This window comes from Agelaius tricolor, unplaced genomic scaffold, assembly GCF_023055355.1.
Source record: "Agelaius tricolor isolate 1412-34295 unplaced genomic scaffold, bAgeTri1.0.p SCAF_1, whole genome shotgun sequence".
Lineage (NCBI taxonomy): Eukaryota > Metazoa > Chordata > Aves > Passeriformes > Icteridae > Agelaius > Agelaius tricolor.
The window spans coordinates 109,657,893-109,683,039 of record NW_027269261.1 but is presented as its reverse complement, the minus strand read 5'-3'; the positions used below and the strand labels follow the sequence as shown (position 1 = coordinate 109,683,039).

The 25,147-nt window shown below is 40.2% G+C and overlaps 1 protein-coding gene across 1 annotated transcript in view; it reads right to left on the bottom strand.

The window, feature by feature from the left end:
- Nucleotides 1–731: 731 nt before the first annotated feature.
- The window catches only part of CLIC5 (chloride intracellular channel 5), a 58,874-nt gene continuing 34,458 nt past the window's right edge, over nt 732–25,147 (bottom strand). The window contains exons 5-6 of the mRNA XM_071447163.1: nt 12,165–12,346; nt 732–9,931 (exon numbers count right to left, since the gene is read on the bottom strand). Coding sequence (XP_071303264.1) covers nt 9,764–9,931; nt 12,165–12,346 — 350 coding nt within the window. The 3' untranslated portion in view covers nt 732–9,763. The remainder of the gene's footprint in view (nt 9,932–12,164; nt 12,347–25,147) is intronic.

Genomic DNA, 25,147 nt, shown 5'->3' with positions numbered 1-25,147 from the left:
TGATGAACTCTTGTTGTTTCAGATGGAATGTGATTCCCTGAAAGGGATTCTGAGCTTCTGTATCTAAAGCACCTCTGGAACTGGTTTGCTTTGGGGAAGCTATATTCAAAGTTCTGTGCTGGAATTCAATTTACAATACTTCACATTTGTGTATTGTAATCCCAGGAAGAACATCCTGGAGCCAAGGCACCCAGCCCTCCTCTGGCTGTGTCTAATCTCTCACAGCAGAAACAATATCAGAAATGAGGCAAATGGAAACCTACTTCCTCATGGACTTTCTCTCAGCCCTGGTGTTTGGGGACTTCTTAACCTGGATATTGCTTCCAAAGTTTCATGTTTAGCAACACTTATGGATCTATTCTTCAGGAAGTTGAATCCCATACTCATTTTGATCTGCACAGTATCATCCAGTAAAGGGCTCCAAAGTTCAATTACACATTGTGTAAAAAGGCTTTTCTTTCTGATTGCTCTAAACTTGCTGCTTGATTATTTCATTAGGAACACATACCATCTGATATGAGAAATAGTGAATGGTCACACCCCATTTCACCCCTCCATTATTTTATAGATGTATATTATAATCACACCAGTTCTCATATCCCAATCTTAGAGTAAGGGATAAATATAGCTGTATTCAAGCTCTGAGCTCACATTTGGTTTTTTTGCAGGCAAAGAAAAGTTGCCTGTTTAAAAAAAAAAATTACAAAATTAAACAAAGTTCCACAATAACCCAATGAGAAAATAAACCACTTTTATTCAAATTATAAGGCGTTAATCACTCTTGGAATATAATTATAAACAGCTCCAATTCAGGAAGGTGGGTTTCTTCATTTAACACATACTCATTTGAAGGATACAAAAGAAGTATTTGCTTCTATATTCAAAAGCTTAAAATGAAACAATGAGCAGATACTTTTTTGCATTTAAAACTTAAATTTAACTCTTCAATAATAAAATATACTACCTATTATACAAAAAGGACAGTATTTTATTCACAGTTGACAGAGTCTCACAATCATAATATTAAACGTGAACTGCAATGACATTTTAAATAGATTTTTCCTATTATTACAGATTATGAGGGTTAGAGCAGCACACAAAGGCCCTAATCAGGGTCCTGTCATGTAAAGAGCTGCACATGCAGAGAACAAATATAGAGTTCCTACCCGAAGAGGTTGCACTCTAATCTAAAATTGCACATTAAGAGAGGATGTTCCTTGACTGAAAAACACAAGTACACAAAGGGATCTGGGCTTGCTTTCTTATCTGATGGAGACCTCTGGATACACAGTTACTTTTCACTGTCAGACACTATAAAATAGTTGTTTACAAATAAATTACTTTCCTTTGAAACTTATCTGGTCTGAGTTTAAAGGTAATTCCTGATTTCTCCACATGAGTTTCAGATCTTGCTTTTAGCCCAGCACTTCAGGTGGGAGCCCTGAAGAAGCCATTAGCCATTTCTGTGATTAATGACATTTTGGAGGAGAAAATCCAGTCATGTGAATTCAGGTCTTGACCAGTAGCTAAAAATTTAAGTGTCCTTTCAAATGAGCTCTTTTTTGCCTGTATGATGCCCTGAAGAGGTATCAATGTCTGACCATCACGTCAAGGTTCACTGCCCAAATTTTGCCTTTCAATATCAGTGCAGGTCTAAGCAACTGTGGGTCTGTTGGGGCACAGGTTGCTCACACACTGATAGGAAACTTGTCCACATATCTATTAAGACTTCCAGACTGGTTCCTGCTATCCTCTCTCAGTGGGCTCCCCTTCCTCTCCTTCAACCTCAGACCTCCTCAAAGTAACCAGAACTGTGCTCCAGATGAGTCAGGATTTGAAAACTAGGTTTTGGAGGGGAAAAAAGCACTTCTGCTCACCCCCAAATCTTATTCTGCAACTTGGTTTTGATCTTCAGGCTTTAGAACTGAAAACGGGTCACAAAAAGAAATCTATTGATAACAAAATCATAATTTTCTAGGAAATACACAGCAGGACCCTTTATTAAAAAAAATAAAAAAGAAAGGATAAAAAGGAGCAAAGGGGGGTTACCATCATAGCTCTGAGGGTTTGCAGAGATGAGGACCTGTTCTCCAGGAACCAAACCAAGCAGCTGTTGGGAATTTGTTCATTGCCTCTGAAAACACAGTCAGGAGTAAAAACTGCCAGGTTTGCACCAGGAAAGAGGGTTGGGTTGGGGAGTGGGGTTTCTCATCCCAAATTCTTACAGTCGATAACGCCCAGCAATTTCCATCACTAAACAACACAACATACTCCTGGTTTCTTTGAAACACAAGGCTGGGAAACACAGCAGCACTGGAAATGAGAAGTGAGGCAGCAGCAGAGCAGCTCGGTGCACTTAAGGGAACATTTTTAAGCCATTTAGCAGGAGTTTATTGCTCCAGCACTGGAGGCTTTGAGCATTCAAGCACGACAGGGTGTGCATTGTTGTGCCAGAACTGCCCGCCCTGGGTGTGTGTGGTGTGGGGCAAGGGGCCAAGGGCTGTGTTTAAACGCACCCACACGAGAAATGCGATTTAGGCAGAACAAAGCACACTCCTGTTGTGCCTCCCCGTGATTATAAAATAGATCTGTGTCATTATAAATAGAAAATGACTGGTGACAAAGATGCTGCTTTGACTCACTTCTGAGGCCAAGCTCCTTCGCTGCGGTTCCTGATGTCAGACCAATTTAGCGGCTGCGCTGCAGGCGAACGTGTCTGGTTTGGGGTTAGCCAGTCCACATCTCATGATGGCTTAATCTCATTTTAAAACAGCAGGGGATTCGCTGGGGTCCTTTGCAAGCATCGCTCCCTCACCCAAGGACGGCTCTGAATGCCTTCAAAACTCGCTGTGCCCACTGCAAGGCTCGGATTGCTAAATACCAAATTACCTTGCCCTCCAAGGGGCTGCCAAAGTTTCGGGGTCTGTGAAGTTGAGATCCTGCTTCCACACAGCTAATGGTGTGGTTCTTGTTTATTCCAGTGGGAACCAAATCAAAGACACAGAAATAATAGCGCTGTTTCAAAAGTGTAAGTTTTCCTCCTTATGCCACTTTCCATCCCAACAAACTTCACAGCATTATTAAATTAAATAATGCAGATAAATACTCTGAATATATAAATATATGTATATGTGTATATATAGTTTTTATGTTGTACAATAAGTAATTAAAAAAAAAAAAACAAAAAAAAACAAAAAACCAAACACAAGCCCCAAAAACCCAAACCAGAAACTAGAACTGAAGCCTCTATTGCAGTATCTGGAATATTCTGTTCATTTACTCCTAACATGCTCCTTAAAAATACCTGCAATCTTTCTGCTTCAATAATTTAATCAGAATCCCACTTACATTTGTATTTTATACCACAGTTTATTCCCAAAACTGGAGATAACCTCTCATTTCCTGAATGCTCTTTAAAACTTTCTTAATGAAAGAGTAGAGAAATCTGCTGTTTGCAAATTCTACTTACTTATTGCTAACTTCCAAACTAAAGTAGTTAATTTAATGAAGGAGGAAAAAAAAAGGAGTGAAAAAGAAAAAGACTAATTTGGTGCCTGTAGCCATTTCCCAAATTCTTCAGAGTTTATGGACCTAGAGAGACAGGGAAAGAGCAACTTCTCAGCAGTGCAGCAGAATAGGCCAAAATGACCCTGTGAAACCCAAGCAATTCTGGGAATTAAAGGATGTTCACTCCTGTTATGGTTCTACACTGCAAACTGCTTTTAGGGCTCCCAGTAGTGCCCATTAGCAACAGCCAAGCTTTTCTGTTTTAATTTAATTTAATTTAATTTCCACCAACAAATTCCACCCTGTGGTGAGAATTGACAGTATCATGTTGAGAACCATTAAAGCATATTTGGATTGTTTTTACTCCATGTATACATAAAAAAAAAAAAAAAAAATCCCCCACCCTTCTTAGTTTTCTTTAGAGAAGCCACTTCATAATAAGAGTGAGGCAGACACAATGGAGGCATCGTTGTGCTGTGGGATCCCACCACAGGGAGTGTGGCTGGAGATACAGCAGAACACGCCTTGGCATTGCACTGCCAGCACAGCCTGGGCCCTGCTCCACTCTGAACCCGCCATGGGACCAGAGCAGAGCCTGGCAGCCCTGCTCATGTCCCTGCAGTCACCACCTGGTGCCCTTCTCTGCACTATGAACCTTTATACCACTCTGCCTCCTCCCCGAGTGCTCTCTGTTCTCTCTGCACCCGAAACATCTTCATGCTTATACCACCTTTGGCTTTACTGGGAATTCCTATTGGGAATTCCCCCACTGGGAATTCTGCCACCAGATTTCAAAGGGAAGAGAATAATAATGCCCTTCATTAATACAGGCTTTTCTGTCATGGCTTTTAGGCCCCTCTCCAGGCAGGCAGGCAGGCAGGCAGGCAAGCAAGCAAGCACATGTTTAACACATCACTAGTCCCTGTTCACATGCTGCAAGCTAGAAATGCTCATTAGTGCTGGATCATGGCTCCAGCTGAGCTCCAACACTTCAGCCAGGGAGGCAGGCTGGAGGAAAGGTGGCCCTCAAACCTTTCATCAGGGCTGCAGCATCACTGGTGGAGCAGTTTTGGCTCCTCCAGAGGGTGGTGGGTCCCCTTGGCAGCAGAGGCACAACCTGCTGAGCTGTGACAATGCCACCATTCAGAGCTGCTCAGCTGATGAGCACAGCTCAAATCCACCACATTCAAATGCATCCTTGGGAGTGTTTTCAGGATTAGCATCCTTCCAGTGAATGGTGAAAGGAGAATGAGCTGGGGCAACAGGGGAATAAGATGATTGCAGTGGTCTCTGAGAGGCTGCTGAGTCCTGAGTGGGAAATGCTTGAGGGGTTACACGGGACTATTCGGGCTTTTACGTCACATGTTAAAAAATGGACATATCAAGCTTTGGAAAACAGAACTGGATGGGGTTTCTGGGCTTCTCTGGGGCTGAGTGTTGTTGGAATGTGGGACAAGGGAATAAAACATCTTAAGGCTCTCTGCTTTCCCTGCACATGAGCTGGAAGGGGAGAAAAGGGAGCAGGACTCCTCATTTCACTGCTGAGTGCTGAGTGGGCTGTCCTAGCTCAGTGTCCAAGCCAGCAGAGCCCTCCTGAAAGGAGGAAATGGGAAATCTGTGACTCAGAGGGAACATGGCTACTACCTGAGAGAAACCCCCAGGCAAAGCTGCCTTCAACATGCTCCATGCTCATGTCTGTGCTGAAATTCAGAGTCCAGACTAAACAGTTACTTAACTCTTGGTTAAAGGATCCCAGATGAAAAGACACAATTTTAGAAATTATTTTAATGCTGTTTTCTCCAAAAAAAAAAAATCATTACCTCCTTCAACTTCTCAACAAGTATAAACCTCCCAGCTTTCCTGCCTCCTCTGGAATTACTAAGTCATTGCAGACATCAAAATTAATGAAGAGATGAAAGATTCAGCAGAGAGACAAAATCTTACTGGAAAAATAGCTCTTAATATAAAAAAACAATTCAAGAATAATGGATATGTTTAGAAAAGTAATAAACAAAGACAAATTTCCTGATGCTTAAAAGAATACACATGAAGGAGGACACAAGACCTAGGGGTTATTTTTTCTTTAAAACACCAATTCTTTTTTTTTGTTTAATAATGCTTCCATGTGCTTCTGGTTTTACAGGAGTGTGATCTCCACTGGCTAAATTTGTGCAGTACTTTCAACTCAGTTTATTAGCCAAACTCAGGTGATGCAGACAGGGGGCTTCATCCCACCAGATGGAAGGGCTACACTAAAACAGTTTCTCCTGTGCCCATCCACAAGAATCCTGCTACTTGTCACTAAGGAAATGGTTATGGCTAACTTGGAACTGAATTTGAGCACAGACAAGAGAGGGAGAAAGGTGTTTAGGGGTTAAAATAAAATAAATATATATTTAAAATAAATAGCATGTGCAATTCACTTCAACTTTCTTGTAAGAAACAAAATTGTCTATTTTCTTTGTGCTATAGACTGTCACTTGCCCTGGCAGTGACTTTTCAGCTGATGCAACCAGAGGAGTAACCAGTAGTTCTATATTCCACACTAGACCTGATAAAGTAATATCATGATGTGATTTCTATAGGAAAAAATGTTTCTTAGAAGCTCTGGTTTAAATAGACTTTAAAGAGATACTCTTTAGTCCTACCTGTGCTGCAAAATGACCTCTTGGCAATTCAAAGAGTTCTGACAGAGAATAAGGGTAACTAATCTATGGGAGCCTCAAGAACTCCCATACCACTGCTAATAGAAGAAAAATCAATATTCCTTCCAATATGAATGGAGTGTTGGATTGACTGAGCAGGGAGCTTTGAAATAAATATCTAAGAAATGTTTGGATGAAATGGACATCTTCACAGACATTTGGTCTGCATTTCTGAAATGTAGATGATTAAATCCACATTGTTGGCTTCTTCCCTCTCTGCACTATGTCTTTCTTTACATCTTACAAAAAATTTATGAACAAAGTTATTGTAAATCTGCAATGTCTGTCTTGTCACTTAGATTCTTTTCAGAAATGCTGCCTTGCCAATGTAGATATACAATTCTGTATGATTAATATTTATTACTTATAATTCTAAATACAATGGAAGGTCACCAAAAATTCTCTGCCTAAAAGAGTCTGGAGCCCTTTACAATCTTGTTGGTGATGGATCCTGAGCCTTTAGAACTGAGCTCAAAATCTTAGCAAAACACTTTTCTATGTAGGATTTCCAGTATTTCCTGCTTCTGGCAATGGATAAAGCCAAGAAGCACAAAGGTGAGTGAAAGTTACAGATCTGAAAACATGAGCTTGGATTTCAAACCCAAACAAAGGTCAGGGAATGCCTGAACCTGTCCATGATCTTGGATCAGCCTATAATAGAGTTATAAGTAAAATGCAAAGTTAGGATGCAGAGTGAGACTTTAATTCAGACAGAACTGGCACTGTAGCTGAAAACTGCTCCATTTCCCTCTAATTGCTCATATCCATCATTATATTTTATCTAGATATTTTGGAATACTCTGTGAAAAATTAATATATTTAAAGATTTTTTTGCAGTTTATTGAAAGGAAATCAGCCTGGGGACTTTTAGATTTTATTATGAAACCTTAAAAAGTTTTTAAGAACATGCAAATCATCTCAGAAGAAGTTCATTTCATTTATAGATAATTTTCTTTTTGATATAAGCCCAACCATTTTTAAACATAATTTTTTTAAAGACAGATGCAATTTGAGGTCACTGAAATAAACTGATTGTGATTTGGCCCTCTTCTATGAAAAACAGAGACAAACTTATAAGAGAATTTGAGAACTATGAGATTCAGCAAAATGGTGAAGATTCTGAGGTGGAAATCAGGGCAGACCTTGGTTCACCTGCCTGAGATCTGCTGCATGTTTGGACAGTCTTCTTTTAGGACACAAATATAATAAGCAGAGAGTAAGAATCTGCATCTACATCTTTTTATTCAAAAGTTCAAAGAAACTGTGACTAAGAAAAGCTACTGACTGAAGTGCAAACTTGGGAAAAGGCAAATGAGAAAAATGCAGTTTCTGTTGATTGACAGGATCATACTGAGAGTAAAAAATCCCCTGGACCATTGATCAGATAGAAGACTTTTCTCTAGGAACAAACTTGCAGAGCTTTGCTAATAACACTTTTCTAAACTGACCAAGCCATCCCGACCCACATGTTGAGTGAAAACAAAAACCAGAATGACAGAAAGAAAGGATCAAGTCAATTAAGATAAATAAATAAATAATTGCCAGAATTTTAAAAAAGAAAAAATAATAAAATAAAATCACAGTAATTTCAATCTCATGAAGAAATGTTTTTAACAAGCCACATCTGCTTGTGCAGATACTTCTAATCTCATCCGATTTTTCTGGCTGCTATTAGTGTTCTCTGAGCCAGCTGATTTCTCAGCAATATTTTAAGGAGTGCCAGCCTTTGCCCTCCAGTCTAGCCACTGCTAAAATAGCCCATTCTAGGAGAAGACTTGGGAGTTCATGGATTTTCTTCCAAGGTTTTGAAAGTTCAGAACAAATTGACCATTGCATGTGAAACAATAGTCAACCACAAACTCTCTTCAGTCAATGAGCAACATTCTGCTCCCAGCTGGGTTAGTGTGAAAAGAGGAATTATCCCACTAAAGCAAAAGGATGGTTTCAGATTTTCATCAGCATCATAGGGCAGAGCCTGGCTTTCGATGTTGTTCCACTTTCCCAGCTCTCTCACTGCAAACATTTCTGCTGTGAGGTTCCCCTTGGTCACAGCTCACCAGATTAGGGTTCCCATCAAATCACTGCAGCTTTAGCAGCTCTGATTTGAAGGGGAGCCACATCAAGTTACAGTTCAGCTTTATTTTATCTTTTAAAACAGCAATAAATCCCTTCACAAACTGAAATCCATGAACCATGTGCTCTCCTGTAGTACTGGAGCACATGAGTTTCAAGTGAAAGAGCTGTCATTCTGAATCTGCTGAAGAAATGTGCAAATAATCACCAGTATAATGCAGATGTGCCAGGCAGGCACTGCAGACAGAGGAAAATAATCTCTTTTAGGAAAAAATGCCTAATTCAGAATTGCAGAACCTGGCTGGGCAAGGCCTGGATGAGTGGGATTGAGGCACCATGCACGGATTTCTGCTAGCACACTTGCTGAATTCCTGGCTGGAAACTTGCCTCTCACTGTGCCAGCCTGCCCTCTCTGAGGCTCTCACAGCAAACTCCTCCTGGGGTGAGATGCTGAGCACTTGCAAGTGACCCATCTGGAGCCCAAGGCGACGAAAGCGCTTCCCCTGCCTGGAATCCATGTGCAGCGACAGCTTCCCACTGCTGATCCAAGTTTCCCAAGATAGCAATTACAGAGGAACTGGCAACCAGGCAGTCAAGATGACAATATCCTGCGTGGTTTGGTTTGCTGTGCCAATTCCCTCTGTGGGTGCTGGAGTCAATCTGCTGCCCCTGTTATTGCTGTGTCTGTCTGTCTCTACCAACCAGCAGATCCACTGGGCATCTTGGCACAGGCCCTGCTCTTCCAAGGGCTGCCTGCTCAATTGCTCTTTCACCCTCTTGCTTTAAACATTTGGATCCAACAACACCATGCAAATTTTATGCAGAGTAGCATCTGCAAGTCTGACATATTCACTCAGGCTTCCCCCTCTTGCGCCAAGTTAAAAATTAATACCCTATAAACTCCTGGGCCTGCTAAGACAGAAGATGCATTCAGAGAGTTTATTTAAATATAACTGCTAAGAGCATTTCTGCTTTAGGGTCAAACTCCTATTTTTCTCCTCTCTCTCTCCTAAATTTTGTTCTTGCCTCAAGGATCTTAATAGAACTGAAGGAAAAAGCGTCCTTGAAATAATCTAGAGAAGAACCATAATCTAGAGAAACCACCAAGTTCTATGTGTTCCTAACTCTCTTACCTGAAATTTCAGCTATTTTTAAAACTCTAAAGGATGCAGGTCATGATGTACCCCCAACACAGAACAAGAAACTAGTCAAGTGGACTCATTTCCAATACTGATTGCAAATAATACTATTTGAGCCAGATCTTGGGTTAGACTTCAAAGGGTGTCCACCCCCACCCCCCACCCCACTACAGCTGCCTTCCCTTTTCTCCAGGGAGAGGCAGATTTGTCACTGCCCAATACACTTGGAACAGGTGAAGTCACGAAGATGCCAACCAGACAGCATAACGATAAAGTACATGTTAAGGCAACAAGGAGCAGAGTCTGTAAGAGGGGATACAGCGCCATGGCTGGGGGCAGTTAGGACTTGCTGAGCCTCTTGGCCACATCTGCGTAGGCTTGCTCGATTTCTTTGTCTGCTGCACAGGTGTTGGTGAACTCATCCCTGCTGTACGCGTTCTTCAGGTACCGCCACAGCCCCGTCATCTCCGCCGGGAACTCGAAGTTGCGGTATTTCTTTGCAACAATCTAAAGCAAAGATAAAACACCTGAAAAAACCCATCTCACAGGGGATGCATCTCCTTCTCAGGGAGCTTCTTGCTCTCTTCTGTCATATAATTAATAGCAAATGAGAGGAATGTTTGGAGAATCAGGGTTTTATCACAGAAAAGCCTTAGAAGTGCTGCTGGTTGTCCCATATCATGCAAGGCTGCTGCTTGGCCTAAGGATACTCTAAAGCTATGACCTGGCTACTGTCACCAAATTTCAACTTTTATGATACTTGAAGTTAATTGATTTTACCATATTGGGGTTTTGGGGGGTTTTTTTACGAGTCTTAAGTACATCACTTAAAGCTGAGACACCACATAAGAAGGAGCTGAATCATCAAGAGCAAGACAGATTTAAGAGAAAGGCATTAGTAATGATTATAACATATTTTCATATTAATTATTATATTTAACTTTTTTTTTTATATTATGGTATTATATTTTTAATATATGTAATATATTTTGCCTGGTAAATGGTGTCAGAGGATATAACCACCTACAGCTGTTGGAAGGCTGTTGGAAGGCTGTTCATGAAAAGGAAAAATTCAGGGTGGTATGGGTACCATGATTAGGAAACCAAGATGATTTAGCATATATTAGAAACAGGAGCATTGGGATAAACTGAGGGAGAAAATGGTTTTTTCAAGACTTGTTAGACTAGGAAATTGTCTATCAAGGCAAATTTTCGATTTCTAAAAACACTTAGGCCCTTATTCAGGAAAATAGTTAAGTGCATACTTAATTTTAAGCACCTGTACAGTCCCATTGAAGTCAATGGGATTAATCTGCACTTAAAGCTAGTTGGTTGGTTAAGTACCTTGCTGGATTGGGATATTTCAGTTTCCCTGTAGAAATATACCATATAGAATAAGCTTGTGGTGACAGAGTGAACTATCTGATAGGAAAGGATGGATTAGCTAATTTAATGAGTGCTTCTCTAATTTTTCTGACAGTATAAAATTGTTCCTGGGCATAAATTACACACATATGTGCCACAGAGCTCCCCTTTATTTTTAAAGCACATGGTAGAGCTGTTTTCTATCTCAGATTTTTAGGACAGTCATGTTCTCAGAAACAACTGTGATTTGTTTCTATTACCAGGATCCACTTGGTATAAGCAAGTCCAAATCCTGTCCTAAACTGCATTTAATTAAGCATTCTTGCCTTCCCTGATGCTTCACACGCATATGGGGGAGATAAAACCTGCTGGGCAACTTAAGTCAACATTTTCAAAATTTCCAGCACACATATTCCATCAAATGAAAAAATAATTCACCCTTTTCTTCTATCTGTTAAATGCTTTTCAGGCAATAACCTATGGCTACGCTTGTCTGAGAAAAATTTTAATTCTCTTTTTACATCTTTCATTTCATCCCTAGGAGACAAGAACCAGTGAGGGGCCACACATTCATTTTGCATTGTCTGACTCCAACGTTGCCAATGAAGACAAGCCAGAATAAGCACTAAACCTGTGAGAATATTATCACATTTCTCACCTGGTGACTTATGTGCTTTTTTTAATTTTTTTTTTTTCTTTTTGCATGTGTGCAGTCAGCTCCCAGGCTTGGTTTATGTTTTGGCTCACAGAGCCAAATTAGATGCATGACTTGGCTTTAATTCCTAGCTCACTCACTTGCCAAGGTCTGCCAGGTACTTGCGTTATTCTAAAGCAACATGTCATCTGATAAATGAAATAAATGCAACATTTAGAAGTCAAGATGATGTACATGATTTGCCCTTTACCAGCAACCATAGTAATCTGAAATCCTGGACCTTGGCAATGACTTTGATTTGTTAACTTCTCTGTGTGAAATACCAGATGGAATAAAAATTCCCCAAAGAGATGGACTGCTGATCTTAAGTTACAAATGGGTGGGAACTGACTAAAGTTTTGACATGTTTCTTAAGGGCATTAGGAACTAATTAATACAAAAGACTGCTGCTACTTACAGCTGGGTAAAAATAAAGAGACAAGACATCTAGAACTTAGTACTGTCTTCACCACTAATAAGTGATGGGACAATTTTCCCATGAACTAAGCATAAAGTTCCTTTATTTAGCCTGTAGAAAACACTGAAGAGCAAAACTGTGTTTCAAACTGCTCTTCTAGGCCTTAAGAACTCTCTGCTGAAATCCACTTTGGCTTTGGCACTCAGCTGTCAGAGCAAGGCACATCAGATAACCATCTTTGACCAGCTCACGACATTTTTTACCTTCACAACGTGGAGCTTGGGCAGAAGGTTGCAGTCAGCAAGTGTCAGGTCATCTCCATCCAGAAACTTGCGTTTAGACACTTTTTCCTCTTCAGTGCTGTCTGCATCAATCTCCTCTGGCAGGGGAGTTCTCAGGTAGTCATCCAGCTTCTTCAAAGCCTTCACTAAACCCCTTTCAAGTGCTTTGCCAAAAAAAGTAAAGAATAAGTGATTAGGGTAGAATAAGAATTGTTTAGAAATGCTCATTATCAATGGCTATGGTAGTGTCTAGAAAAAAAAAGCCAAGAAACAATTTATTCGTTGTTAATTTGTGCTCCAAAGCTGACACAATCCAATGGCAAAGTAGCCCAGCAAAGTACATCTGCATAAAACTCATCCTGCAGTGAGAAAAGGGACACAGGGACCTTGCTGTACCATGTCTTCTCCTGACAAACAACAAAAAGCAGTGGAAGAGATCACAGAAGGAAAAAACAGCTTGTCAAGATGAGACACCAAAAAACCACATATTGCCTATGATACTCTTCTGGTCTGTTGAAAGCCATCACACAGGAACTGGGACACTGTACACTGCTCCTTCATTTTTCTAACCAGCTGCATAGGACTGCAATGAAGCAGAATTTTCTAGCATTACTTCAGCTCTATCAAGTCTTAATTTAACTTCTTTCAACACCCTTGCAGAGTAATTAAAGGCAATAGCAGTAATTCCAAAGATGCTAACCAGAGCCCCATAGAGCTGAAAGATATGCTACAAATGAGATGAGATATTAGCCAGTGTTAAAATTCCCATTTAACTCCAGTTCAACTTGGGTGCAAATGCTCTTTTTGAGAGATCTCAAATAGTCTTGCAACGGAGAGGAGACTCCAGACCTCTTAGTTCAGTTACTGAAGATCATGTCCCACACTGTTGCTGGCTCCCACAAACTCCAATGTTCAAATGCCACCTAGACCTTTACAGCAGAGTGCAAATTTTTCACTCAGGCAAGGAATTTGTGTTTTTATGCTTCACTGTCAGGACAATAGAAAAGCTTGCTTGCAATTGCAAGTGCAATTTGCACTTACAAACAGCTGGATAACTCTGTGCAGGCTTGTGCATTACTCAAACTGCAAACACTCGGGGCAAAGAAGGGTCTTTCGTGTTTCTGTCTGAAGGGTGAAAAGTATGATGGAGTCCTGGTCCCCCACAAGTGCCCCAAAGTGCTAAAGCAACTTAAATAAGAAACAGCAAGAATTTACAATGTGAAAAAATAACAACATGACTCATGGGCTTAAGGCCAGAATTTTAGCTGGTGAAAATTACCTGTGGTGATTTATACTTGCTGCAGATGTGGCCTAGAGTCATTATTAATGGCCTAATACTGTAAAATCTTATATCTCTGAGTAACTTACTGCCACTGAACTTAGGGGAGAGTTACTCAGGTGGTATAGCACCACAAGGCCTATGGAGATAAGTACAAGGACCGATGGGTTCAAACTGAAAGAGAGGAAACTTGGTTAATTACATGCAAGAAATTATTTATGGTTGCCCAGAGAAGCTGTGGCCCCATCCCTGGCAGTGTTCAAGGCCAGGGTGGACAGGGCTTGTAGCAACATGGGATTAGTGGGAGGTGTCCACAGCAGGGGTTTGCAACTAGATGATCTTTAAGGTCTTTTCCAACCCAAACCTTCTACAATTCTATGGTCCTAAATATATTTATGGACCACAACAGGCACTCGAAAGGGCTGCAGCAATCACCCTTCACAGAGAGCCTTGCTGGCACAGGTAACCACAGGCTCTGCTGTCAGCTGCCCCTGTGCTTTTGGCACTGGGAGAAAGGCAGCACATCCAGGGCCACTGAGAGAGTAGGAGCTGAACACCACAGAACATGATTTCCCTGCTGCCCTAACATCCATTAAACCTGTGCCAGCAGTGGAAGTCAGATTAAGCCACTTGATGCCTTGCTCCCACTGAAGTCTCTTGGCCCAGCACCAGGGAACCATACCAGCTCTTTTGTGGCTGACTCTGAGACACAGTGGCAAACCCTGGCTTAATTGATTGACTGGAGAAATGACTGCAATCCAACTGAAAACACCCCCACAAACATAGCAGGGAGGGAAGGAATTTTATTTCTGAAAGCAGAGCATCTAAAGCGACTGAAGTGCTGCTATGCATAAAACAAAAGTGTTGCCATCCTTCATTTAATCAATTCAAATTGAATTTTGACACTGACATTCTGCTGTCAGATGCTGGCAGTGGTGCCTTTAATTTCCTGCAGCTGTCCTGCCTCACAACTTCCACAGGAGGGTAGGAACTGTGGAGTGTGGCAGCACTCAAAGGATTTAGCAATGTCTTTTTGGTTGGACCTGTAACACCTGTTGAATAGACAGTTCTGCTTCTCTTAGTCAGCCTCAGACTATGTCTTACAGTGTGTTCATGCAGAGAGAGTGGACTCCAATTACTGTGATTTCATTAGTTTTGTTCATCTGGGTTTTAGAGATGGCTCAACACCGACCACTTTCCAGTATTCCCTTCACCCAGTAGGATTGTTGGTTCTCCAAGTCATCTGAGCAATATTCCAGTGTCAGGAGGATGTTTGGATGTTTGATGCTTTGTGCTAGCCCATGGGATCAGTCAGGTGTGTGCACAGAGACAGCAGCAGCAGCAGGTGAGGTGTGTTTATGTAACTCTTCTGGAACTTATTAGGTTTTGGGGGATTTTTTTGCTCTCATTGCTCTATCAAAGTGCGTCATGGCTGTCCCAAAAACAATGCCTGGAGTGCAGCCTGTTTGTGACAGCAAGAAAAACAACTGTCTGAATTCATAGTTGGCTCTTGCATGCAGCAGCTTTAGGCCAGAAATAAGTGTGTGTGTTCAGGGCTCAATACATCTGTGACCTAATTCACAGCCTCTGCTGGAGCCCACAGGATGCTGACACCTCACATTGAAATCACCACAGAGTCAGGACCATCTTATATCCTGACAGGCAAGAACTGAACAACTACTTGTGACACCAATGACCCCATTTTTTTAATCAAAACTCTTCTTAGTAAACTCGATCTTAGATCCTAGTAAAGTTCTCAGGACAGCCTGGAAAATAGGAAAATAGTGAATAAGAGAGAACTGCTCTCCTTCCAATTAAATTGTGACAAAAAATTCAAAAACTAAGAGAATTAAAATCCATAAATTGCCACATGAAATGGATTTTAGGTGCACAGGGTCAGATTTTTAAAGCCTGTTGATGATTACCAAGGCATTTTTTGAAATCCATATTCAAATATCCATGTTGCAAATCCTACTTTCTAGGTGCCCTAACACACTCAGATCTATTTGTAGGATTTGAAATCTTATATTCCTTGAGAAGGTACTCAGGGAAATCCCCACTCAAAGTAGGAGGATGTGTAAAAGAATCTCATTTTCTCTCTTACCTGGTAGATACTTATGCATTATTTGAAAGGTGAAAAATTGTGAATGGAGACCAGGAAATGATCTCTTCAGAATAGCCTACAGCTCTGGAACTCTTTCCTGAAGAAAGAACTGTCTGGGTTCACATTACTGACCAAACTCATCTTGGATTAATTGCTTAAACTTGGACTTAATCCCAGATTTCCCATACTGTGGCTATTTCATTGAAAGCTGGGTGACTCTCTACATTGTCTCCACTGAGAACACAGGGAGAGGATGCACTCACCAAGGCAGGGGCCATGTGAACACCAGTCAGCACCAGACTGGATGAAGACATTAAAAAAGATGTGAAGATCTAAAAGGTTCCTAATCCCCTATTTGTGAGAGTACCACCCACAGTGAATTTCAGAAGTGGCTGAGCACCTAATTCCCTTGGCAACTTGTCCTCTAGGAAACATCATTAAAGAACTAAATAGCTTTGCTGATAACAGCCAATGGGTGGGATTAATCTTCCCCAAAGTGAGTAAAATTAAAAGAATAGGTTTGAATTAAACACCCTGGGAACTTCCTCTCTGTTCAGTGGAGTTTTCTCTTCTACACTTGGTTTTGGTGACCCCTATGAGGGTCTGGGGAGAATGAGCTCTGGGAAGAACTTCTCCTGAAGTGTCTAATCACATCCTTGCATTGTCTTGGTAACGTCAGGGTGGAGAATTCAACATTACAACACCAAGTAGAGCCAGGCCTGAGTATGTAGCTCTGTGCTGCTTTTGAAACTTCTACCTCCAACTGCTTCTCCACCCTGCAGACTTTCAATAGGAACTTAGAGATCCCAAATATGATCAGCTCTGAGAGAGGAGCCCTGTCATCAGCTTATCCATGCTACAGCTGAAATGTCTGAACTCCTGGAAACCATTTTTCTGGACAGTGGAATCACCAAGCACAAAGGCACCAGCATCATATAGCCTTCACTGGGATATATTTAATATAACCTTGAATTCCAAGAAATTCTACCCATGTATAGACAAAATCCATGGTGGAACCATCTCTCTCAACCTTCTCTACTTCATTCTGGGCTACTTATGCAGCCAAAGACAACTTCTAGCAATGACAGTCATGCCCTGTCATCCCACCAATAATAAACAATAATATTAGTAAAAAAACCCTCATGAGCTTTTTGTGATTTTTCTTCTCCCTTCAAAACTAGGATTTTAAACAACTTTACTTAAGAATTCTGAGTTAGAAGCCAGAAAAATAGCACTTTCCAACCTCAAAGCAACCACAGAACACTTAATGAATGTATTACCATCTGTCAAATGCACAGGGTGAGGTTCAATTTAGCTGATGATACCTAATTCACATTGACATTCTGTTTTCAGCAGAAGGTTACTTGATGTTGAACAATGAGATTAACAAATTCTGACATGCACAGAAATACAAATAATGTAACAAAAGTTAATAATGGGCAAAACTGTGCTCTCAGTTACACTGACATAAAAGAGGAGTAACTGCATTGTCAACAAGCTATTCCATATTTACTCCAGTTCAACCAAGAACAGACTTTGGCTCTGTTACTCAACTCTTCAAGCAAAAACTTCCTTAAACTATTAGTCTGTGCAACTATTTCCAGGGGATGGAGAGAAACCCTTGTGCCTTGAAGTACTTACACTACATCTGAACAAAACATTGGAAAATGTAATGCATGGAGCAATCCTGCAAGTCAAGGAGAGGGCCAGATGACAAAGATACATTAATAGGTACTCAGGGTGAAATTTTGGCCATCCTGGAGCTCATGGAAGTTTTGCTATTGACTTCAGTGGGATTAGGATTTCTCCAGAAGCTTTTAAAGCCAAAAGAGACTATTTTAATCAGTTAATCTGACCCCTGAAATAATACCAGCCATAAAACTTCCAGCGTCATCAGTCGTTTCCATCTCTGTTTTCTGTGGGTCAAATAAGGCTGAAGCAAAATGGAAAGTAACTCGAAAGTAGTAAAAGAAAAATGGTTTGGAAAAAGTAGAACTGATTCAGACTGCCCACACCCACAGCATTTGCAGAGGTCAGGCGAGGACTCTTTTTCCCCTTCCTTGAACTCCAAATATTTCCTTCCTTGTTTAATGTTGGGACAAGGAGAAATAGCAAAGCAGACAAAGCACATAAACACCAATCTCTGTGGCCTGAACGAGCCACTGGAAGGCAAATCATTCCATCTTAAAATAGTACCCAAGGAAAAACTGAATTACCACCAGAGAAGCCTCAATCTCACTTTCTGTATCTCTCTCACTCCCTGTCATAGGCAGACTGGCTACCTAAATTTAAAATAGCTAAAATGAGGTGAGATGACTCCTTTTTTATGTGCTTGTGTGGAACCTCTTGCAGGTAAGGATTTCACGTGATAGTTATTATGGAAAAAGATTCAAAGCATAGAGGGCACAATCAGAGTATGAAGAACAATAGATTTTTAAGCTAACTGAACATAAAAACTATTTAATGTATGTGAAAAGAGAGCAAAAATAGTTAGTTTTTTAAACAAACTTTAAGCAAAAAAAAGAGCAAGATTTCTAAACAAACATGAAAACAAGGAAGTCATGTTTGGGGATGGTTGGTTAAGTAAGTCTTGCCTAGACATCCAATAATTTTTGCATCACTTTTTAAATGGTGACAATCTTCAAAATTAACATATCATTTCCAAATTAAAAGGAGAACAACCTTCTGCTTCAAACAGTTTAACAGAAAATACTTTTACTTTCCAAAGCAAGTTATTATTCACAAAATTCCACCCACATTTGCCAATAAATCAGGTTACTCACACCACCCATGGCATTTGCATTAAATAAACCTTTTGTCACAAAATATTTTCTCCAAGTCAAGGACAAATATATGCAGCCCTCTTTCTAAGTGATTATCCCTTTGACAACAAGGCTTCAAAGTGATTGAAGCCCAGCAACATCTTGTCTTTTGTAGCCAACATCTGAAACTACCTGAGGCTGATCTCAGTACAACTGCAAGGTTCTTAATTGTCAAGCCCAGGCAAGTACAACAAACCATGATCCATGTACAAAAATGAACAATTCCTGCTGCTACCCTGGATCACTGATTGATGTTTTCCCTTTTTACTGCTTTCTTCCACTGCCCTCCTGTAAGATTTATCCTGTAACACACGCAAATGAACTTGGTGAAATACCAATGAGGGAAAAGGGGGAACAGTACATAAATATTCACAGTCTCAATCAAACCATCTGAGATTTATTTTTCCTTTAAAAAAACAAACCACCTTTCCTGATCACTTCCAGATTCACAGTTTGATATTATATGAGACCCAATACTGTTTTCTGGTAGGAGAAAGGAACAGGCTAAGAAACAGCAATTTAAGGTAAGAAAATAATATCATTCCACTAGTCTGACAGTCTGATTAAAAATCAAGGATTCATATTTTCACTCTATTTTTTCTCCATCCTGCCCTCTTTTGTTTTTTTTTTTTTTTATTCCAGGCTGGCTCAACAGAGTATTGTAACTTTAATCTGTATAGATTAATTCTTCTCCATGGAGGAGCTGTGACTGCAATACACATGACTCTGTACTCCATATTGAACAGTTTACCTTCCCCCCTGTGATTTCAATAAAACCCTTGAGATCTGAGTGCTGCCTTGACTTCTTCTGTTCAGCCATTTAAGAGTTGGGTGCCTTGTCTAAGCTGATTCTGTAGGTTCCCTCTCTGCTCAGAGGGACTGAGCATCTCCAGAGGGTAATTCCACCCAGCTGCCTAAGACACCTGATTCAGACCAGTGTGACTCACTGCACACATGCCCTTCTTGCTGCATCAATTACAGATGAAACCTAAAGGACTAGCTCAGACTAGACACCTCACTTTCAGGGAGGTGAAGTCAGGCAAGATGAATCCTACCCTTTGAATGTAATTTCACAGTTCACCCAAGTGATCTAGGATAATGCCTCCAATTTTTTTTTAAAGTTACTTAAATATTAGGGTTTACACCCCACAGGGCAAATAGATTGCCCATTTGAGCATTGCAGCATCCTTTCCAGGCATGTTTCTGCCTCATAAAATCCCCAGCTCTGAGCAGCAAATGAGTGGGAGGTCACAGGGAGAGCCATTGGAAATGCAGAGGAGGATGAAGGTTGTGTGCTCCCATGCATCCAAGGCATTTAGATGCCTAAGTCTGGGCCAAAGGGAGTTTCTGGGGTGATTCAGCTCTCCTATTAAAGATGTTCCACTCCAGATAAATAATTCAATATTCACTGGAAAAGAGACTTGTGCATGTTCCCACAATAAAGGTGAATGCCCACACAGCCTTGTGAAAAAGCCGTGATCTCTCTGTCTCTGCCCACTTAATGAATCAACAAATACCTTGTGCACAAAGAAGAGAAATAAATTAGTGTCTCTTACTCCTCAAATCCACTTTTACCTGGTTTGGGGTTGTTTTAGGGGACAGGGGCTCATGTTCATCCTCCAGACAAGTCAGAGCTGGGACTTGAAAAGGGGTTTTTTACTCCCAGTTAGTGCTGGGGTGAGCAAACACCAGGAATGGGGTGAGTCACAAAAACACAGGGCACACATGGAAACAGCCACACAACTCTGGTCCCAAATCACCTTTCAGACACTGTCTGAGCCAGGCATAAACAGGGACACATTTTCCATACATGTAGACACATATATGTTGCTCTGTGTATTTGCAGTGACAGAAATGGGGGTGCTAAGCACCAGGAACACTTCCTCCAGAACTCAGAGGAGCATGAAGCTGACACAACTGAGGGATACCCCAAGCACTCTCAGAAACCTGGACACATCAAAGATCTGTTGATTTGCTTATGGGTAAAATTCCCCTTGCCTGACTTCTAATTGTTAGGTAATTAGTCTGATCTAATTGGTCAAGTATCCCTTATAGGTAGCAACAAGAGAAAGACACCTCCAAAGGAAATTCTCCCAACTCATATTTTAAGAAAAATCAAAATGCCCTTTAGAAACATCTCTCTCCATTGATCAGAAATAAACCAGAACTTTTGAATGACTAATATATAACTTTTAGACAGATTTAGGTGAGATGATCCCACCCTTAGCATCTCTCCTCCCTTCTCACCCCATCTACAGACTGATGATGTGGATTGATTGATTGATTGATTGATTAGAGCTTCACTCAAAAAGTTTGGGATATTTTGACAGACGTGTCTCAAAACCTCCATAGAAGGAATGAGAAAGACTGAAAGCTCAACTCCCAGCTACCTTTTCTTAAGAGAGAGAACAATGATCCAAGGATTAAGAGGCTACCTGGATTTAGGAGACTTTAGTCTCTTCTTAAGTTTTCTATATTCCCTTGTAAAAATAATTTAAATCATTTGCTTTGCCACCTCCTATATACAATATAAAAATAAAAAAACTCTTTGGCCACAAACTTTACATGAGTAAAGCAGTAATGCACCAGCTTTGGAAATATGTTTCAGGCTATATGTGATAAACAGTAAATATAATAAAAAGAAGAGGCATCTTGGCATCTTTTTATTTTTGTGATACCATTTGTCCTATCCCCAAAATAAACCTAGCAAAGCAGGTGAATCAATAATACCTTAAATAGCAAATTAGACATGTTTTTCAAGCATCCAGAAAGATTGTTTTCACGTGTTTCTATTTTTTTACTGAAAACTCAGTTTTCCTCCCTCTCTTTTCTTATCCATTGCTACAATGGAGGCAAGAAATAAATGCAATACTTGTAACATTATCGTGAAGAATGCTGTCAGAGCACCTTCAAATGCTGTTTTTTAAGAAGAAAAGCCAGGTGTTCAAATGACACCAAAGGAAAGCTTCATTCTCAAGTCTCTTAGGAGTCCCAGTGACCCTGAGGGCAGGAAGCAAGTGAATGTAAAACTACTGGCCTACAAGTGCCCCAGGAAGAACAGCACCAAACTTGCGTTTCACAAATCATCGTGACCCTGTGGCAGCACATAAGTGACAAGAATCATTTCTAGGGCACGTCCCCAAGGGCCTAATCCTGACCTCTGCCATGTTAGTCTTGTGCAGGTGTCCCTAAAGCAACTGCAGACAGCAGCAGCTCATTTGCATCAGGAATTTGGAAAAACAAAATAAAATAAAATCAAGCCCTGCAGATTTTAAACACATGTTATTTTATAGTATGAGATTATCCTACCTCTATTACAATTTTTAAGTGTGTTCACTCAGAGTTTAAACTTTTGTTTTACTACTGAAGAGCAAATAAGACGATTCTGGGACTAACAAAGGAAAAGTAACTTCGTGTGTCTGTGTTCAAGTAAGAGAAAAGTGAGATTCTGGTAGCGAGTGTAGCTGGGCTTCAGCAGCAGTGCTCTGGGGACCCCTTGTGTTCCAAGACTTAAGTGAAGAAATTTGTTCCTGTACAGGCTGTTGGTGCTTGAGTCTTTAATACTAATTTCTTCCAATTCCACGCATGTAGAAGAATAAAGTTTGCTTCTGCTTACACCAGGATAATCCCAATTGCATTCCACTGTTTTCAACTACGTAATTTAATTCTAGAATCAGTGCAGACACATGAGAGGGAGACAAAGCAATGCCTAGCTAGCAGCACCTGAGGATGAAATTTAAAGTTCAATTTTAAGTTAAAGCTATTAAGTTTCCAAATCCCTTACTTCACTTGGGAAAATCTCAAATAGATTTATTATTTCCAGAATTTTCTGTGTTCAATCTTCCAGAATTTTTGTGTTCAAAAATTGTTACTGAGACAGAAAAAGCCATAAGGCTATGAGATTTACAAATGAGTCACATCTTAATTCTTTCCCATTGTTTCTCTGATTTTGAGATTATTTTGTGTCAAGCCCCTTGAAATTACTTAGGGATCATCATGATTATGCCTCAACCTCCCTGAAAGGAGCAGAAGCAAAATCAGTTATAATTAAGTCTGGATGTATGAAAACAATCCAAGAATTAGTAGGGAGGTCACATTGCCTCTGTTGCAACTGAACTGTTGGGGCAAGTATTAAAAACATTTTTCCCAGTTCTGGTGTCCACAATATAAAAAAAAGGAAAAAGGCACTGGGAATTCCAGCAAGAGGTCAAAGGAAAACAGTAAGATAGTGTTCATGGACTGGAAAAAAGCCTCAAAGACAAAAGACACTTCAGTGCACCAAGGACACTTCAGTTTCTCCTGTTGTCTGCTCAATCAAACCAAATCCTTCTAAGGATGGAACATTAACATGTTTGCTCCATGGGCAAAACTCACTGGGATGTGATTTGTGGGAGATAATAACACAAAGATTCTTCTGACCTCAAAGTCCATGAAATTTGGATTACCTTTTTCTGCAATCACAAAAACCAGGATATTTTTACAAGAATTATTTCTCTAATTCCCATTTTGTGACCTCATATCTAGCAGTATTTTCAAGCTGAAAGTCAATGACTTAAGATACATCTAATAAAGAAACTTAGCAACATTGATTTTCATTTACATCTCATTCTTCTTTTCCCTGTTATTTTATGAAGAACATTTTCATTCATTAAAAAAATAATAATTGAAAATATTCTTTAAAAATCTGTTTAGGGAAAAATAGAACCTGGGCCAATTCTTTTCCCTTTGAAGTCATCAGTGGTTTGGCAAACTGATTTCCAGGAGCCAGTCACTTGTCTATCTACCATGTGATAGCTTGAAATGGCTAAATGGAAACCTGTGAACAATCCTGTCAGGACATCAAGGCCAGTTGGGTGTTTAAACCCAAATATTTGGTTATATAAGACTTGGACACTGAACTGAGCAAGGCCATAACTTCATTTATGTCTTTGCTGTGGGGAACACACTTAAGATACACCAAGTCTGTCACAACAAAGGGAGTTACCCACCAGGGCAAAACCATAGAGCAATGAAGTTAAAACTCAATTCTAAATAATAATGCAATTTAGGCCTCCCATTCCAGCAGCAAGGCGCTTAATTCCTCCCAGGACTGCTGCTGCCAGATTGCTCTAATCCACCTCCAGCTGTGCTACTGCTCCTGTGTGCGAGCATGGGAGCTCGGCTGGGAAACAGAACAAAGCATCCCAGCAAAGCCAGCAGCACTTGGAGGAATATTCCAACACACAGGGGAAATAATTCCCTCTTAAAGGAGAGTGTCTGCCAACTGCTGCTCCCATTGCAAGTGTTTCACTCTAGGCCTGGCCATGCATACAGGCCCTGACTCAGCAAAGGCTTGAGAAAGTGCCTTAATTTCATCATGTCATTAACCTTGTTGAGTTCAGCATGTTCTATAACTTTAAATTATATAAATAAATATCTTCTTCTTTTTTTTTCACTCTCTCTCTTCCTCCTTATGGTATGCTATGTCTTCAAAGTTGCTTCAGCACAGACATGTCAGAAAATTTTGTCTGTTAGTAAATTTATTGCAAATATTTACTATTCCCAAAATGGCTGCATCTAAGACTGTTAACCAGGCATATCAAGTCCCTGCCTTGGAGAGCCTGCTGTCTGAGCACATCTGGACTTACAGAAAATGTTCCTTTTGTGTTGTTTTTAAATAATGGTTTTCACATTTCCACCAGGAAATCTTTGTTCCTCAATTAGCAAGGTATTAGAAGATAGAAAGTTCGGAAATATTCCCATGTAAGGTACAGATTTCTCAGATTAAGGGGATGGTGTGTTATCATTTTAGAAAACTGAAAACCTCTTCCTTTTAATGACATAACATTTCAGTTCTCAGTTTTGGCAGGTCAAAAGATATTGGTCCTTAAAGCTGTCACTGGTACCAGACAGAATATTGATGGCTCTGGGCCTCCAGCCAGCACCATTTTGAGAACTTTCAAAGAAGTTATTTCTCAAGAAAACTTATTTTGCAAACTGCTGTTCCTGGGCATTTTAGACTTTGATTACTGGGCAGAAAGCAGATAAAGCAATTTGGGACAGGTGATAAATGCAACTTGCAGCACTTCTTAAGAAGTTAGCACAAAGCTACACCACAGTTTAGTGATCTTTATATGTGTGTTTTTATAAGGAGACAGAGTGAACAGTTTTATTAGCATATCATGAGTGAGTTATGTGGGTCATCCCAAATGAATGGCAATAAAAGCTTTATATCACACTCACCAATATGTATTTGGTACTTTATGTGCCACAAATGTTGCAGAAAAGCTATTTTACATATGTTTTAAAGACTGGGTATTTTTTATATTAGGGCTGGTTTTGTAAAGCTGCCAAGCACTTTAGCTACCATGAGCCCAACATTATTCAGCTCAGGGGGAGTAATAAAAACTTGTTTAAAACGTTCTGAAATAGCTTTTTTTTTTTTTTTTTTTTTTTTTTTTTTTGGTGCCTCTAAAGGCCAAAATTAAAGAATCATGGAATCAGCATGGAATAATGGAATGGCCAGGGTTGGAAGGGACCTTAAGAGCATCTATTTCCAACCTCCCTGACAGGGACAGGGACACCTTCCACTAGAAGAACTGTCATCCTGACATATTCCATCACTAAGCAAGTCCTTTTCTCTAAAACAATTTTAAAAGCTCTTTTTAGTCCTTCCTGGTTGTATGACAGAGAAAACTTGGTACTGTCACACCACAGGGCAAATTGTGGCCTGTTCTGGGCCTTGGACTGATGTGGGGTTTGTAGTGGAAAATGGAAATTC